Source organism: Bacidia gigantensis (genome assembly GCF_019456465.1).
Source record: "Bacidia gigantensis strain McMullin 20006 chromosome Unknown contig_156, whole genome shotgun sequence".
Taxonomy (NCBI): domain Eukaryota; kingdom Fungi; phylum Ascomycota; class Lecanoromycetes; order Lecanorales; family Ramalinaceae; genus Bacidia; species Bacidia gigantensis.
This window is the reverse complement of record NW_025408594.1, coordinates 45,658-62,550: the sequence shown is the minus strand read 5'-3', so window position 1 is coordinate 62,550 and position 16,893 is coordinate 45,658. Positions and strand designations below refer to the sequence as shown.

Below are 16,893 nucleotides of genomic sequence, written 5' to 3'. Positions count from 1 at the left end.
CTGGGTAGAGAGTTCGGAGGGTAGGCTCGCAGGGTCGTGGTCTTGGTGGTGGGCTGGAGAGCAGCTATATGAGGTTTGATTGGGGGGATCGCTGATGTGAAGGGATGGGGAGACGCTGGTGTTGAGGATTGGGGAGGAGCGGGAAAGGATGGAGATGGCGAGGAATGGTGTTGGCGGGGGTTAATTATCGGCGCAGTTTGGTTATGAGACGGTATTTTTACATAGCTTCCTGCTTCATGGTCAATCGTATCGCGTTTTGTGCCCAATTTGCTGCCAACAAGAGCGAATGCTAGAGCACTCTGCGGTACCGGCGGTAGGAAGTACACCTTTAAAAAAGCAATTGCTCGATATAATGACTTCCTTTCTGGCGCTTAGAATGTGTCTGGTAAGAATTAAGACCAGGTCCACGTCACAATAAGAGTCATTGGGGCGCAATAGGTCGATATCTTTGTGCTAAAGGCATTCTTTACTCCAGCGATCATTTTATCTTGACTTAAAAGACTTCGATTGTTCCTATAAAGCGATACTAGCCAAACTCCCACAATGTTAAAGAGGTCTTTATGTATGTCTTCAATCTTCGTCGTCCCTGCTTCCACTCGTGAAGCTAGAAAGTGGAGGTTCAGGCGGACAGGTCTGGATTATGCGCCAAAAAAATCCTTTTCATCTCTTTGTACACCTCGTAAGCCTCGTCCACTTCTCCTTTTACCTCTATAATTTGCCACAACCTTTCTGACTCTTCGTCACTAAGGTATGTACGCTTGCCACGAGAGAATTTTGAAGGCCTAGGCGTAAGTGACCTAGGAAATATGGAAATAATCCTTCTCTTTGGCTGCGAAAAGCTTGAGACACAATTCCCAATAATATCTCGCCATTCCAGAAAATCCCCAAAGATCATATCTAAGACATCACATGTATTTATTTTGAAGTCGAAGTCAAGGGCAACATATCTTCGGCTTATCGTACTACCTTTATCCTGAATTTCGTAGTCTAGATTGGCACCATGAGTCAATAAAGACTTAGTCAAGTCCCAATAGTAGATCGTCATCTCTTTCAAAAATATTTCATGTCCCCATTGGACTCGTACTAAAAGCATTTTCAAAAGCCAATGGTGCCAGAAACATGATTGAAATGGCGTTATCTCTGCTCCGCCTAGTCTAGCATTCGCACTTTGAATGAAGCTCATTTGTAACATAGGGTTTGCACCTGCACACAAAAGAGCCTTCATCAATTGTGCCTCTGTTTTGGACTCCTCAGTTTCAACCCAGTCTCGGGATAAGATTCTACGTATTGAAAGGCGACCAAGTATATAGGTCTCAGGGAGAATATCGTCGCAATCGCAGGTCGTCATTTGTCCTGTTGTGGGCGAAGTGTTCCCCCATTTCAGTCGTTTCTTCAGCCACGCACGATCTTGGTCATGCAGCCGTTGAACATCTTCTTCCAAGTCCCACCAAAAGTTATCGATTTTGTGATGAACAATGGCATCATATCGCTTGTAGCCTTCTCTGCACCTGTCGCATGACGGATCCCTGGAGAACGGTTTCCCAATGACTCTGAATACAAATACTGGCATGTTGAATTGAGCAGCCAATCCTACGAGGTCTACTGGGAATAAGAACCCCCAACCTTTTCTGCGCAATAAGTCGCCGATGCTGCGGAAGAAGCGGGCATCTGCGTATACAAGGTACTGGTGTAACGATTTTAGCAGACATGACTGAGCTACTTGAGCGTCTCTCTCAATGGAAGAGATCCGTGACATCGCTGCACCGAGGTCATCCTCGACCGCTGCCAGGTGTCGTTTATGATCTCTACCCGGGGACGTCGTAATAGCTCCAGAAGAAATATACATTAGGTGCGCTATGATGCCTCTGCTGTAGGAGAGCTGAAAATGTCTTTCAGTGATAGATTCATTCATCAGGGCTGACTGTGAGTTCTCGTGGCGCAAGAAGTCTACTGCAGTTCTGTGGAAGAACTGAACTTTGTCGTTGATCCCAGACTGGGCCACAGAAGGTCCGGTATTTGGAACTATGTCTAAAAGTCCCAAGGTGTGAGAAAGCAGTCGAATTTTCATGTTCTGGCACGACTCGAGATTAGGCAGCTGTTGGCTGTCTGGAATGAGCGGACAGTCTTCTGTTACAGTCTCATTATCAATGAGATAGAAATGCGACAGACTCAGATCCAAGTCATCATCAAGCGCAAACAAGGCCATCTGAAGATACTTAATTGCATTGCGCCGATATGCAGGCTTGATTCGCTTGAGCATCTGGCTGTAGAGACTTTCAATACCCTGTGGGAGGTCATCAACTTGCTTAGTCAAGTCACTGAGATCAGCAAAATCAATGAGCCCCTGACAGAGACCCCGCACAGCGAGGACAGCCCAAAGAAATACACCCTCCGACCGCCATGTAATCTCTTCCGCCCAATTTAAAATCTTTTGTTGGTCGTATTCGTCATAGAAGCTCTGATTTTGAAGACTATTGAGAAGTTTAGTCTTCGTATATCTCTTGATGCTACCGAAGCTTAGTTCTTGTAACCTCAGACTTGGTTTTGCATTAAATGCAGTCTCAAACTCATGCAGTGGTCGACTAGACAGGCAGACTTTTGTGTTTGTCTGAGAATCAAGACGATGTAAAATGTTGATTATGGAGCTGTAAGAACCATCAAACTCATCCAAGCCATCAATGAACATGCATATTGCGACCGGCAACAATATCTGGGTCAAAAGAGACGAAAGGGTATCAAGCAGCCTCTGTTCCGTCCAAGTGAACTGTGGATTCTAGGCGCGTTTATCAGTGAGACCCATAATTTGGACATTCTGCGCGGATGGTACCTTGACACATGACGCCAATTCAGGACACACCTCTATAATTTGGTAGATTAGCGAACGCAAGAGCCCTTGGACACTTCTTTGGAGAACACTGCCCGAGTTCCAGAAGAAGAAAGCTGGAGTCAGGAGTTTTCTTCTACCAGCCCAATCCCTCAATAGACCGTTCGTTCTTAGATGACTGTACAAGAAATTCATCAAAGTCGACTTCCCTGATCCAGCTTTGCCATTGATCCAGTAGACTCCACTTCCAGATCGAAGCCAGTCCGAAAAGTTGTCCCATTTAGGCGCGGTCGAGCGCTTAGATGGATGTTCCAGTGGAGAGTCGCCAAGGGATGATCCTTCGAATATCCAATCATTGCTGTCCTCGAAGCCGTCGAATTCGTGCTCAATCTGCTCTTGACGGTAGGAGATCTCGGAGAAGAAAAGGCTATCCTTCACATCTTGATAGAACTTATCATTCAATTGAATTTGCCTCAATCGTTCTATCTCCTGTGTCACATGCTGTCGAGTCTCGAGTGCCTCATACTGCACTAATTTTGTCAGACTGGTTTCTGAGTCACTAAGGCAGGCAACGAGGTGCTCGGCGGCATCATTCAATTCCTCGAATCTGTCGCTCGTTCTCAGGCTTTCGACGTCCCATCGCTGACTTTGCTGCCGTTAGCGTGCTCATCAAAGGCCGACGGCTTACCTAAGCCTAAGTAAGAGCCTTGATTCAAGGACTCTTCGAAATCCGTCCAGCTTCTCCTGCATCGTGGCTATACTGTCTTTCTTGAACAGTGTCCTCGCAACAACCTTGAGACGATCCGAAGTTTTCGCATCGTCGTTCAATTTGAGCTTGTTCAGCTGTTCCTGCAGCTTTCGGCTACATTCTTGACACTTGTTGCTGATCTCCAGAAGCTCTTTTTCCTCTCCGCTCAACGATCGATGAATACTCGACAGTTGGAGTGAGCTCTTGACACTTTCGGAGAGCGAAGAGAGATGCGATGCCACGTGATCTGTATCCTCCACATCAGTGCTTGACCCGCGGTCTCGCACCTCTTTGACCGTTTTCGCGGCCTTGATGCTGAAGTCAAGCAGCTGAACTACTGCAGCAGTCAAGCCTATGGCTGTGATGGGATCCATAGCTTGAGCGATAACGAGGAAATGAGGCAAGTGGACGAGATGATGTTGAAGCCGAAGATCGCCGTAAGGCTGGAGCTTGTTGTAAGCTGCATAGATATGCAGGAATAATTCACACTAAACGTGATTAGGTAAGTCAGCTTAGTCACCGCTTGAACCTGCCGCTGAATTCGTGACCCCCTTATTCTTTGTTCAACATGTTGTTACCTTTTATATATTTAAGCAGTAGATTTTTATCATGTAAGGAATCGGCGGCGTCTGGACAAATCAATGGTCATTGGGAAAACTTCCGTGTTCGGTCTGATTGGTCATTTGTATCATTATTTGTATCACCATGCGCTCGCTGCGTATAATTTTCTTAATCTGGAAAAATGCTAGAACTACGGCTTCCACAGGCGGTGCCCGGCGTTTGGATGACGTCACAAGGATCTATTCCGCCTCTTGGCAGACCGCTCGAATTTTCTCGCTGATTTTTGCAGTCTTTTATTTGATAAGGCATTGGTTTGACAATTCAATCCCCGTAGGCAACCACAAGCCTTCAGCCAGGCCGAAGCTCACATCCTTTCATGATCATCTGATGGACACACTCAATGCCAAAACGCCAGAAGCATCAGACTGCGCAGCATACTCTGCCGCCGGGCCGATTCAAAGCTTTGTACGAGAAGGCGCTTGAGCCTCCAAGAGCAGATGCAGGAACACCCTACGATGTCGATCAGAGCACTATCGATCAAGTAGCAAAGCCGCCGAAGCTGAGGCAGAAGCGACGCACGGTTGATGAGCGGGAGGCTGCCCTGGAGGTGTGCACACATAATGAGGTTCTGCGGAAAGTGCCCGACCATGGTCTCGAAGCAGAAGCCATCAGACGCTTGAATGACCTCTTCAATAGAGATATGGTGCATCTTGGGCCCGATCTCATCTTCAAAGCATTCCGTGACCTCGATACGGTATTCTTCGCCGGCCATCTTTTTCGCTACGTCGACGTGCGATGGTCGCCGAGCGTGACTCACATGGCAGTCTATGGTCACGTAGAGCACGGTGAAAACGGTACCGCTCATATTATCATGGACGCCAATAAATGTTTCTTGCAGTCGAGAGAGTTGAATCCCTACTTGGAGGTTTTTGAGACGCTGTTGCATGAGATGACGGTGAGCTTACCAAGACACGATCGATCTACGCTGCATGTGAAATGTTACTGATCAGTGCCTGTGGCAGCATACGCTCTCATACGTCAGATCTCACAATGGTCATGCTGAGTGTCACACAGACTGCGTTCATCTGCGCGGGAAATGTGGCCACGGTCAATGGTTTCGCTTGATGCTACATAGTATCCATCGGCGTGCTGCACGTCTGGCTTGGTTAAAGGAGGTCATCAAACCGGGCTATGCACCCGATTACAAAGAAGATCATCCGATGAGCGATGATTGGCGAGAAACGTGAAGGTGCTTTCTTTTTCTCACACAAAGAGAACCATACACATAGACTGGTTCCTCAGCAAGGGCCGTGATCTGTGGACGCTCGGGGCCTTTCTTCGCGTTTACGACAAGGAGACATCCTGGCGTTCCTCAGGTGGAGTCTCTTGAGCTAGGTCGGCAGAGACTTCACGCCAAACGAATTGGCGTTGCACGGATCGACCCATGCGGCGTAGCAAGGAGTTTGGCCAACAATGTCCCCACAACCATTGCGGCTGAAACATGTGCTTGGCGCGGCGTGGAAACTATCCATCGCAATCATCATAGTCACTAGTAGCAAACGATGATGCTTGTTGCTTCATGTCACGGAAGGCGATAGGTTCTCAGATGAAACGGAGTCTAACACCAACAATCAGAACACTGAGTACGCTACAAACGCCCCGAGCCTCGTCAAGCCCCCACACGTTTCACGCATGAGGTAATTGACCTTGAAAGTCGTTTACTGAAACTCATTCACGCAGACCCTTGAGACGGATCGTATCCATTGGACATCGAAAAACCTTGACTATTCAAGAATCTCTGTGGCAACTCGCTCACATCCGTAACTACTCAAATTCATTACTCAGTAACACCCAAATCCCTCTTTGTGGTCAATCTTCCTTGTGCTATATCTACGGTAGCCTTATGGCTGCATGCCCGATTGAAAACCCGCGACTACGTGCTCTGCCAGATGCCAAGGCGATAATAGCCACAGCCTCACGCCCAATGTGCTAAAGACCACAACCTTGAACCCGGATAAGGGGCTTCTCCTTACAAATCTGTCGAGACGATTGACCTCAAGTACGAGGATTTTGTGATGGCCTGATAGATGATGAAATATCGACACTAAACGCTAATCCCGTTGGCTTGGCATCAAGACCAACGGGTCAGCTGTTGGCCACCAGGCTAGCAATTTGCGGCTCCTTGAGTCGATACTAAGTCGTTAGTCGGTACTACTATTGAGTCCTATTGCAGCGGGGTGACGCTGCTAGGTCGAGCTACTGGACGAGACCATTGGCTTGATCAGCAGCCAAGACGTTTGGGTCATCAACATCCTTCTTGGTTGAATCTTAGAATATACACTACAGCACTGAAGCGACCGCACACTCTAGGCTTCTCCGCAGCAAGAGAAGCTGAATGGCTATTCCGCTCCAAATTTCGGCTCCGCCCGCAGTTAAATGTCATGCCTTTTGATCTGCCTTCTAACGCTTTGAATTCCAACAAACCTACCTTATCGGCCTCATCTTACTCTGATGGACTTATTTTGATAGACTACGGCGCTGGGCCGTTTCAATAATATCGCTCTAACCTTCTCGGATGACAGCTCATTGTTGGCATATCATCACATATTTTCTCCAAGCACTCTCGTCTTCTGAACAACAACCTGAACCACTCTGCCGCAAAGTCTTGGTACCTACCATAGGTGTTGAAATACCACTCGAAAGCTTGGTGTGCAGTCAATGCCGTTGGCAGAGCTTTTCCTTTCCTTCCGGATCTTTGGCTTCTTCATCAACTACGATCTTGGCCGTTTCGTCCTTGGGGCTCTCCTACAGTCCAACTGTTGGATGAGTGAAGATAAATACGATGAGTGCCGGTTCTGTCAGGCAACCAGCACCTGTCCACAGTCATATCTGGCGGTCCTAAAAGCTGTGAACCATTTCTGGCTTACCCACAAATACTTGAAGTCTCTACCAATTACGGCATTCCCACAACTTTGGCCGCCATGAGGATCCACTTGCGTCTACTGTGTGTTAGTCTGCTGGGTAAGATCCTCACAGAAGCGGTTATATTGTAATGCTAATCAATTCAGCATCACTCTCCCTGGGAATCCCCCTTTTGGAAGACATATCACTTCTTAGACGAGACTTGAAGGACGACGTCTGTGGTTCCGAAAGCGCCGATCATGTTGCAAGCGACGACCGGAATGCCGATACATGGAACAACAATGACATCGCGGGCTGGTTTTCTCAAGCGTAAGCTCTCCTGGTCTTTTCCGTCTCGAAATTATTGCTGACTTGATTCAGTCTCGAGCTTTACGAAGAAGCCAATTGGACATGGCCCGGAGGAACGCATCAACCAAATATCCAGAGCGTCATCCTGAACATGATGGGCAACGACGGTAGCGAACAGTGCGATGAAATCACAGTCTCTGTCTGCAGTGGGACAGGCCTGCCTTGGGAGAAATGCAAACAACACCCTGAAGCCACCTTCGTTTGGTTTGCGACCACACATTGGGCGCAATTCCTGAGCAAGATGCAGAGCTCTCTCACCATCACCCACAGTGCAGTTGAAGGTTTGACCTCAAACATCGTCAAGAAATTCTACACACCGCAAGATGACCCCACCAAGCTGATCGTCCCCATATCCGTCGTCTCCGGTATTGCAGGGGCAATTTCGGTGGTGTTTCCCCCTGCAGGTCTTGTTGCGGGCGCCGGATCGGTCGCAAACGGGATCTTGACCCAGGCTGGTTTGGACAAAGCAGAGTACGTCGACTCCCCCGCTTCCCAAGACACTCATTGTCGTCATGTCGCATATTCTTTGCTGATTGTAATTAAGCCCTCTAGAGCAATGGGCAGAAGTCACAGACGCGGTCGCAAACGCTTTCATAGCGCTCACTGATGGCTTTACCAAGACCTTTGACCATACCCTCAAGCAACTTCCCCCTCAAGGCGGGACAGTCGGAGACCTCAAACTCACAAAACATATCAGTCAAACCAAGTATACAGACGACCCGTTCCAGCTGCCTCAGATCCTTTCTCATGGTGGCTATGCAAAGACCCCCGCCGTCGGCACCATGAACGACGGCGTCTTTGGCGGCTTGGTCGCTACAGCTGTCAATGCGCTCTGGGCAACCGAGAAGGTCTTCATCATGATACTGACCGACGAAGCATGGGGCAAGGGGCCAGGCCAAGCATGTAAAGCCCTGGAAAGCATGACAGAATGTATCAACGGTGTCGCGCACATTCTCTTCCGCTGGATCGTCAGCGCCACAAAAGCACCCGTTGTGCCAAACGCGATGGCAAATCCGACAGAGCTAGTGGCACGAGACTGGTATGTGTGGGGAGCATACGAAGCCGGTCCATCACGCGGCGGTGATGCCAACGCCAACAACATGAACCAGTACCACCTCAGCAGAACTGACGTCATCCTCTCGGCCGTCAAGACCTTCAACGAGAAGGGCTTCCCCTTCAAGGATCAGAATGCGGCTACGGTGCAGCATCTGCAGGACAATCCGCTCGAGCTGAAGCAGAGTGATCTGATGTTCTTCAGCTTGCCGATTTGTGATCTGGGCGCTATCATGGGCGCGGGGAAGCATATCGATTGGGATGTTGGTGGGGAGGATAAGCATCCGATTGAGGTCTATGGGGCGTGTACGTGCATTCAGGGGAAAGGCTGGCCAGCGGATTATGGGCTGAGTGGGGGGTTGCCGAAGAATATTTGTAATTCGCATTGGAAGGATAATCCGTCTGCGTAGAGGGCAGGTGGTGTTATTGTTGGTTCGAGATGGTGGCATGGCCTGGTTCGGTGAATGATGCTTGTGGACTAGGGTTTAGCGCATATCAATCTCCGCGGGGAAGTCAATGCCTGCGCTTCTGGTTGATCGAGGAAGACATCTATGGTGTGTCTGAAACGAGATCCAAGGCTTTTCTCATCCTAATCACTGGCATATGCTGCCTCGATGATGCCCTCTCAAAAACTTCATGTTCCTTCCAACTCCATTTCTAGTGGAGAGATATTGTAAATCAGAGCTGAAAACTTTGACTAAAGACATGACATAGACCGATCTGACATTACCTCCTCAACTCCATCCTCTACCACATCCAACCCTACCGATCCCCCGATCCCACACTCCTCGCCATCCAAAGATCGTCTATATCTTGCTCAGCAGCGCCCGCGCCGTCTTATGCGAAAAGGCACCTCATCCAACGGGGGCAGCGACCCCATCGGAAAGAACCCTCCATTCATCCTCGGCTCCCATCCCGTCGTTGGAACTTTGCACTCGATATCGAAGTTCAGCGCGAACTCCACGAGCGTATTGATGGCTTCGTATCTTGCGAACTGTCGACCTGGGCAAGCCAGCGTGCCGCCGTTGAAGGGAACGTAGACGTTGTTCAGGCCTCTTGTTGAGAAGATGGGCTTTGCGGATGATTTTTCTGGAAGAACGGGTGTGCATGGCCTGGATTTTGGATGGGGGCGCTGTTCGTCCTTGAGTCCATCGGGATCAGAGCTGCGCGATTCGCTAGGCCTTGTCTCTTTGGGATATACAAGGAATCTTTCCGCCCAGAAGGCCTCCACTGGATGAGGATCATCAGCCGTCCCCGTCTTCCAGACGTCGCTATTCAGGCCTGCAGATCTTGAGTAAAGACCAATGAAGGAACCTTTGGGGATGCTCCATTTTCCAAGAGTAAGATCATTCCCAAGTACCTCTCGGCCAATGATGCCAGCGATTCGCAATCTTGTCGCCTCGGCGAAGATGGATTGGAGCAAGGGATCATTACCACGCGCGACTGTGTGCGATTCTTTTCCTTCTGATGATTCATGGATGAGGCGAGCGATCTCTCGTACCCGCGCGAGGAGGGCAGGTCGTGTGAAGACTTCGAAGAAGACCCAGAATGTTACTTTGATGGAGTTGACGGAAGCCCTGGGATTTTGTTAGATCTACAACGGTCGAGGACAAGCGAAGTACTCACGCGAAGATCAAGCCGACATCTTCGGCTGCTCGTGCATTGGCGTCCATCATCTTGATATCATGGAAGAATTTCTGCCTTGCTCTGACGTATTTTGTCCCAAAATATGGCTCCCAGTCTGGATCTTGCGGATCGATTTTGGTGAAATCAGAATGGGCTTTTGCGTGTTCATGCCACAGTTTGATATCATCGAGCATTTTGTCCCGAGCCTTATACGCTTTAGGTGCTAGCCAGCGGTATGGCGTTTTCATCAAAGTCGGCACATGGTCATCGTACGTCCAAAAATCTTGGGCTAGGTTTGGAATCAGCCGAAGGATTTCTGAGCCACATAGAGCTTCCGTTGATGCTGAGAACATCATGTCTCGAAGGAAGGCATAAAAATCTGGATAGTCTATCCAATCGTCTTGGACGGTATCGTTGGCGGATATATTGCGGCGAAGGATATCTGTGTACCGTTCGCTAAGCTGAATACCATTGTGAGACCCAGCGAGGAATTTGTGAGCCGCCTGCATGTGATGGAACCTGATGCGATTCTCGGGTTCCACACAACTCCCAGGAAACGGAGTCGGGTGCCCTCCTGAGTTGTCTTCAGCATATAAGGGAAGAGCGCGACGCGGTGTTCCGAGAACATTCTGCATGAAGTACAGTAGAACCGGATTAGCACCCATTTGTGGGCTGGGTTTGAAAAAGATGGGCGCGAATTGCGGATCGCTGACGAAATAGAGCGTCGTGGTGCCGAGTTTGAGTCCAGCTGGCACTTTGTATCCATACTTTTGCCTGGTTAATCATTCAGCTTCAGCTCTAGTACTTCCCATCCTATAATCTATCGATATAGTCTCAAGTACAAATAAATCACGCGGGGGGTATAATGTGACAATTACAATCCAGGAAAGTTGATAGCGACTTACATGAATCTCCTCATCAACGATAGACCGTCGCCGAGAAAAGGATAAATGCTGCCAGCGATAGGAATCCAATAAGGAAGCATTGGCGGCCGTTTTCCACTCTTCGAGCTCGACACCGCCAAAGCTGACTGGATTCCCGTGATCGATATAGTGATCAGAGAGGTCAGCATCGTCAAGCAGACCAGAAGAGCCAGCCATTCCAATGCTGTGCTTGGCTTCAATCCATTCAAAGCTCGTCCTATGAATGCATTTCCCTGCGAGAGACATAAGCACACAAGTTGGTAAAGGTTGACGGTATAAGTATTTGCCGCTCCATGAGGCAGGAACAGGCTTGCCGAGAGGATAGGAAGGTCTTTGGCACCAAGACCGCCCATGAGACCGCCCAGGTCTTTACCAGCGTAGGTTTTGAGATAGGTAAGAATGGAAGCCATTATTCGTGCGATGTGTAAAGATCAAAGACATCTTCGTGACATGTCAATCTCCCGGCGCAAGCGTGTTTAAATACCCGCCTTTATGTAGTTCGAGCTGAGATCCTGAAGGATAGCTCACAAAATCTTGGCCGGGCTGTGCCCAAACTACCAAGCTTCTTGACGTGAAACCAGGCTGATAAGACCGAGTACCTGAGGAGTGGTCAGGACGTTGTTGTTGCCTGTATCTGGTGTTCGCTCACGGGTTGTTCTCGATCCGGTAGTTGTGCTTTTGACGGGGCGGAGTACCACCTCCGCCGTGAGAGAGATCGCTTCTACGACTGCCCATCTCGATGTCTTAGAAACGAAACGCCGGGAGCCAATCGTGGTAGTCTCTCAGAGTGGCAGGGCACATAAGATTCACTTGTGTGGTCAAGGTGCAGACCAATCAGTACCACTTCCGCGACGGTTGACGATCCCCCTTTATTAATCCTTGGTGCATATGCATGACGTGCCCGTGGCACGCCCTTCACAAAGCGACGTAGCCTTGTTAAGTAAGATACATGAAAAGAGAAGGTCGGATCGACAAGCTCACTTCCCCAAAACAGGTCTCACTGCGTCTCGCAAATGCGCATCAACGCACGACGAACCTTGCATGGGCTGATGATCCTACGCTAGAGATATGCACGGATTCAGTGCCACATCTGTGCAGGGAGTAGGCAGTACCTATCGGGCAGTTTTGCAAATGGCCAAGTCTTTTTTTTGAAGCGCTTCCTTGAAAGTCCGCTTTCTGCCTGTCTAAGGCTCGTGTTCATCCCTTCGACTTCAATTACTGATTGAAGCCCCTAAGACTTCTGATTTGACTGCCCAAAGCTCCAGAAATCTCAAGTGCGCTCATCTCCACGATGGCTCAAGGTATCAGCCCGGCTGAGTATGCCAATCTGCCCGCTGGTACACCACCGGCAGGAGTGCAGCCGAATTTCCAAAACCCACACTCTCGCGCATATGCTGCTCATGTGGGTATGGGTGTCTGTATTGCAATAAGTTCGATCTTTCTTGCATTGAGGATCTACGTGAAAAGTACCATCTCGCGCAACTGGTATATTGAAGATTGTAGGTCTGTTGAATGCACGAATTTTGCAAGGCTCAAACAATTTAGGGAGTTGTGTTTTGGGCTTTGTACGCCTTACTTCATCGGCGAGAAGACGGCTAAGCTGATGTGCTGGCATATAAGGCCCTGATCTTGGGTCACGACATTCTTTCCTTCATCTGTAAGCGTGACTCGCAGCCGCCCGGCCGCCCAGCCTTTGCTGATGAAACAGTGATGCGTCCACATGGTGGAGGTTTAGGGAAGCATATTTGGGACGTGCGGATCGTTGATTTAACACCAGTCTACTTCGCGGTTGAGTGCCTTGATCTAATCAAGGATGCGAAAAGGGCTGACTAGAGTCGTAGATAACAATATCTTCGGTCAATCTCTATGCAGCAGCCGTTTGTTTTGTAAAGTTTTCTTTATTCCTCCTATACCTCCGACTCTTCAAACCGAGCAAGACCACACGTTGGCTCAATTACGCTGGAATCGTCACGTGCGCGGTCTTCTATACCGCGAGCATCATCGCTAATTGCGTCTTTTGCGTGCCACGGCCTGGTCATCCCAGCGACAGCACGGCTTGGCTGAAGCTTCAGCAAAAATGCTCCGTCTCGACGGAGCGATTAGCAGTCGCCCAGGGAGCATTTGGTACTATCAGCGATATCTACCTTCTCGTGATACCGATTCGAACGGTCTTCCAGTTACAGCTCTCTCTCCAGAAGAAGATGGGAGTTAGTGCAGTCTTTATGATAGGAATTATGTATGTCTAGTCTTCTACCAGCAACTTTTGGTTCGGGTCCGAGTCTATCTTAATAGAGGCTTGCTGACGAATTTAAACATCCAGAGCGGTCGCCTGTTCGTTAGGGAGCTTAGTATACAGGACAAAGCTACTATCTGTTCATGATCAAACCTGGTTCAGCATATCTGTCTACATGTTCAGGTAGGTGAAAACCACAAGAAGACACCTGAAAGTTCTCTCTCTGATCCATAATCCCAGTGCTGCAGAGACTTCCGCCGGTATCATCTGTAGTTGCATGCCAGTCATAACACCTTTGCTCCGGGGCCACTCCCCGAAACGAATACTTCAGGTCTCAGTTCTGGCGAACTATTTTTCATCGATCTTTCGCTCCTCAAAATCGTCGCAAAAGCCAGTATTGGGGGAAGATACATCGTCATCGAGCCGTTTGCACACGCGTGAGCCTGATATCAAGAACCTTCCGGTGATCAATGATGAATGGACGGAGGGAAGACCGTGGATTAAGCTAAGTGATAGAGCATTTCAGGGGAGTGGCTCCTTTCGAGAGGTTTGAGCAAAAAAGATATTCTTTCCGAATGATTTTTGTATTGATCAGCCCTGAGGTGGCAGACAAACAGTAGCGTTTAAGCAAAAAGCTTGTCAAAAAGGTTGGCGATGGTTTGAGAATTTTTATCTTGCACTCTTTTCTATTCCCTCTAAAACAGATGCTTTCTCTATTGATCAAGATAATTTGAAACCACCTGGAACCATCTTCTGGAATATCTGGTCACTGTCGTATTTCGCACTAGTCTCCCTCAGTCTTTTCTTCACTTCTGAGCCATAGCCTGCAATAGGATCTTGTGACTTATCTGCATAATTGAGATAGATCCAATCGTTGAGCAAGGAACGCTTTCGTGCCTCTGCGACAAGCCCATCGTGCAAAGTATTGACAACATTCCTGATGCGATAATCATCAGCGGCACTGTCCCAGGTTGCAGAAAGCAGACAAAGCACAAGGCTACCATCGGCAAGATTGAGGCCAAGTGAATTACCGCCCAGGGGACCCGATCTGGATGTTATGGCCGGTGGCATTGGCTGAATTGTGACTGATATGGCGAGATTTGGGATGGTGCCGAGTGGCGCAAATGGCATGGACTTGAATAGATCGTAGACGAAGTTCAGAAACGACAAGTCGTTACCGAACGTGGAGGTAAGATAGAGCTGTCTGCGGACGAAAGTCAGGTTACCGTTCTTGTGAACAAGGCTAGACGCTACACACCTACGGCCACTAGGCTGGCTTTGGACAAATTCCGTAGTAAAGTCTGTCTGATTGGAGATTCTCATGGTGTTCATAAGCTGAGGTTTAGCAGCGGTAAAGTCGTGAAAGGCTGGCGGATTGGGTGTGGCTTTAGTATATTCAATGTTTGCGGCAGTCAGGAAGCCATAGGCTGAGGTGTAAGAGAAGCTGAAAATGAGAGCTGCATATTCGTCAAAAGAATGAGCATCATTCAAGGTCGCAAAAGATTGGAGAAGCTGAGGCGTCACTGAGTCGGCATAGATTATCGATCCACCCCAGAAATCGCCCTGTTCAGAGGCGCGCATATCGAACCTCGTCACAACTCCGAAATTGTTCGAACCCCCTTTCAATGCAAGCCATAAATCTGGATTCGATTCAGCACTTGCGTCCACAATGCGACCATCCCCAAGGACAATTTCATAGTTGACGACATTGTCACATGCAAACCCTTTACGAGCGGAGAAGTATGAAATACCACCTGTCCGAAGTTTCAGCGTCGAGAACGATGCACAACATAGGACATGCAGTCTTCACCTCCAGTGAGAAGTCCCCCAACTCCAATGCTCGCACCCCGACCACCCACAACGGAAAGACCAAGCGAGTCCGTTTTCTTGTACACCTCCCCCCATATGGCTCCAGCGCCCACGGATACAATTGCCTGGTCTTTGTTGACATCGATCTCATTCATCTCCTTCATGTCAATAGTCACGCCACCCTCAATGTTCGCGCTACCGGCCCATGGGGTATGACCGCCCCCTCGTATCGCGAACGAGCATGGGTCTGAATTAGCATCGTTGCATTGTGTCAAAGTTTTGATAATGGTCGAAACATCCTGGGCGCTGTTCGGTCGCACAACACAACTGGGGCTGACGGATTCCTCCTGCTTTGACCAGTAGGAGCCGGAGAATGTGGCGTATGATGCATCCGAAGGAAAAATGACGGCGTTAGGAAGCACTTTGGAAAGTGCGGCGCACTGTGCGGATCTTGAGTCAGTCATTGGACGGGAGTAAGAGGCTGAGTTTGTTGGGAGCGAGAGCAAGGTGATGGAAAGGATGAGGTTCGGACTTACTGGATCCGACATCTGGAGGCTTGACGAGGCAAGGTGCCGCTGGACTATTTCTTGGGAGGCACAGGCTCTGTGGAATTCAGCTTAAGTCGTAGTCTAAATGGACGCACCAGAGTCAAGTACAGGATCCCAAGCGTGAAACATTGCACGAGTAAATAAGTCATAGGAACGCCTGTACAACGCGCGGCGGTTGCATACGGCGTGACGACCATAAGGCGTCACATGCGATGCAGACAAAGAAAGCCGGGAACCCACTTAAGTTCTCAGGTCAGACGCTTGTGCCTGCACGCCCACTCTTCCTCCACTACTGTGTCACCTGTGGTTGTTTCATGAATTTTGCGTGCCGATCAAAGACTCCAATGGTGCTGGCTCAGCTGCACGTCCGGACCTGCATGCTCATTTGATGGATTGAGTGGATGGTGGAAGTGGGGCTTGCATCGGCCATGCGGCAGAGTGCAGGGCCAAGCGAGGTCGATATGCGTGGGCGGTGAATCAAAATTGCGGAGAAATACCCACTCTTGCAGTACATGACATGGTATTCATCCATCGGGTGAAAGTCTTGCCAAGATCGATAATAGCATCATCGAATGGGCTGTAGGTACGTCGTGTCTGGGCAACAGACATGTGTCAATTTAGGCACGGGCGGGAGAGCGTGCCTCCCTTCCGGACAGCGGTTAAAGGTAGTTGCGCGGACTATTATTGTCAGACTTCGTCTTCGTGGTTTGTGTGGCAGATCCTAGAGTACCTGCACCGGTAAAAGGCTTAATGTGACGTAGAAGGCTCTCTGGCTCCGTACAAATTCGTGCATGAAATCGCGGTGCTGCGAAACAGGATCCACTCGCGAAGGATCCTCATCCTAGATGTAAATGCATTAGTTTATAGGCTGCGCACCACAGTCAAAATCTTACCTACGTCCAGCCTGCTTGGAAGGATCCTAAATTATGCGCCGCAAGCGAGCTGACCTGGAATCCTTCTCAGCCTGCTTGAAAGAGTTCGGCTAGAACAGCTAAACGAAATCACATTTTTCTCTGAGGATGCATCCAGTTTAGGCTTCATTGCAGGGGCCAGGCACCAGTTTATTTTTTCTTTTGTCTGATCATCGGCCACGTTTCTCGGCTCAATGATATTCTGCACTAATCCCCCTAGCAAGCCTGTTGAAAGGATTCATGAAGCAGAACGATAGCTTCGGACTAGTAAAAGAAAGGCGCGATCTTGGTTTCGCCAGCGCTATTCCCGGGTTCAGGAATAGGCAGACAATGAACACACTCCATTGAGGCACTTATGTCAACCCCTCCTGAGCTATCATCCCGCTT

General features: G+C 49.1%; 4 protein-coding genes across 4 annotated transcripts; 1 reads left to right on the top strand and 3 right to left on the bottom strand.

Annotated features, from left to right (window-relative positions):
- Positions 1–619: 619 nt before the first annotated feature.
- KY384_002322 (uncharacterized protein) lies at positions 620–3,946 on the bottom strand (the record flags this gene model as incomplete). The annotated part of the gene is made up of 3 exons (XM_044810845.1): positions 620–2,773; positions 2,828–3,470; positions 3,513–3,946. The coding sequence occupies 3 exons, from the start codon at positions 3,944–3,946 to the stop codon at positions 620–622; spliced, it is 3,231 nt and encodes a 1,076-aa protein (XP_044671728.1).
- Positions 3,947–4,533: 587 nt separating this feature from the next.
- KY384_002321 (uncharacterized protein) lies at positions 4,534–8,866 on the top strand (the record flags this gene model as incomplete). Its single annotated transcript, XM_044810844.1, has 4 exons — positions 4,534–5,088; positions 7,264–7,364; positions 7,416–7,874; positions 7,948–8,866. 4 exons carry the CDS (start codon positions 4,534–4,536, stop codon positions 8,864–8,866), a joined length of 2,034 nt encoding a protein of 677 aa, XP_044671727.1.
- A 179-nt stretch (positions 8,867–9,045) lies between these two features.
- Positions 9,046–11,415, bottom strand: KY384_002320 (uncharacterized protein; the record flags this gene model as incomplete). The annotated part of the gene is made up of 4 exons (XM_044810843.1): positions 9,046–9,078; positions 9,310–10,033; positions 10,083–10,856; positions 10,988–11,415. The coding sequence occupies 4 exons, from the start codon at positions 11,413–11,415 to the stop codon at positions 9,046–9,048; spliced, it is 1,959 nt and encodes a 652-aa protein (XP_044671726.1).
- A 2,543-nt stretch (positions 11,416–13,958) lies between these two features.
- On the bottom strand, positions 13,959–15,511 carry KY384_002319 (uncharacterized protein; the record flags this gene model as incomplete). Its single annotated transcript, XM_044810842.1, has 2 exons — positions 13,959–14,992; positions 15,049–15,511. 2 exons carry the CDS (start codon positions 15,509–15,511, stop codon positions 13,959–13,961), a joined length of 1,497 nt encoding a protein of 498 aa, XP_044671725.1.
- Positions 15,512–16,893: the final 1,382 nt, after the last annotated feature.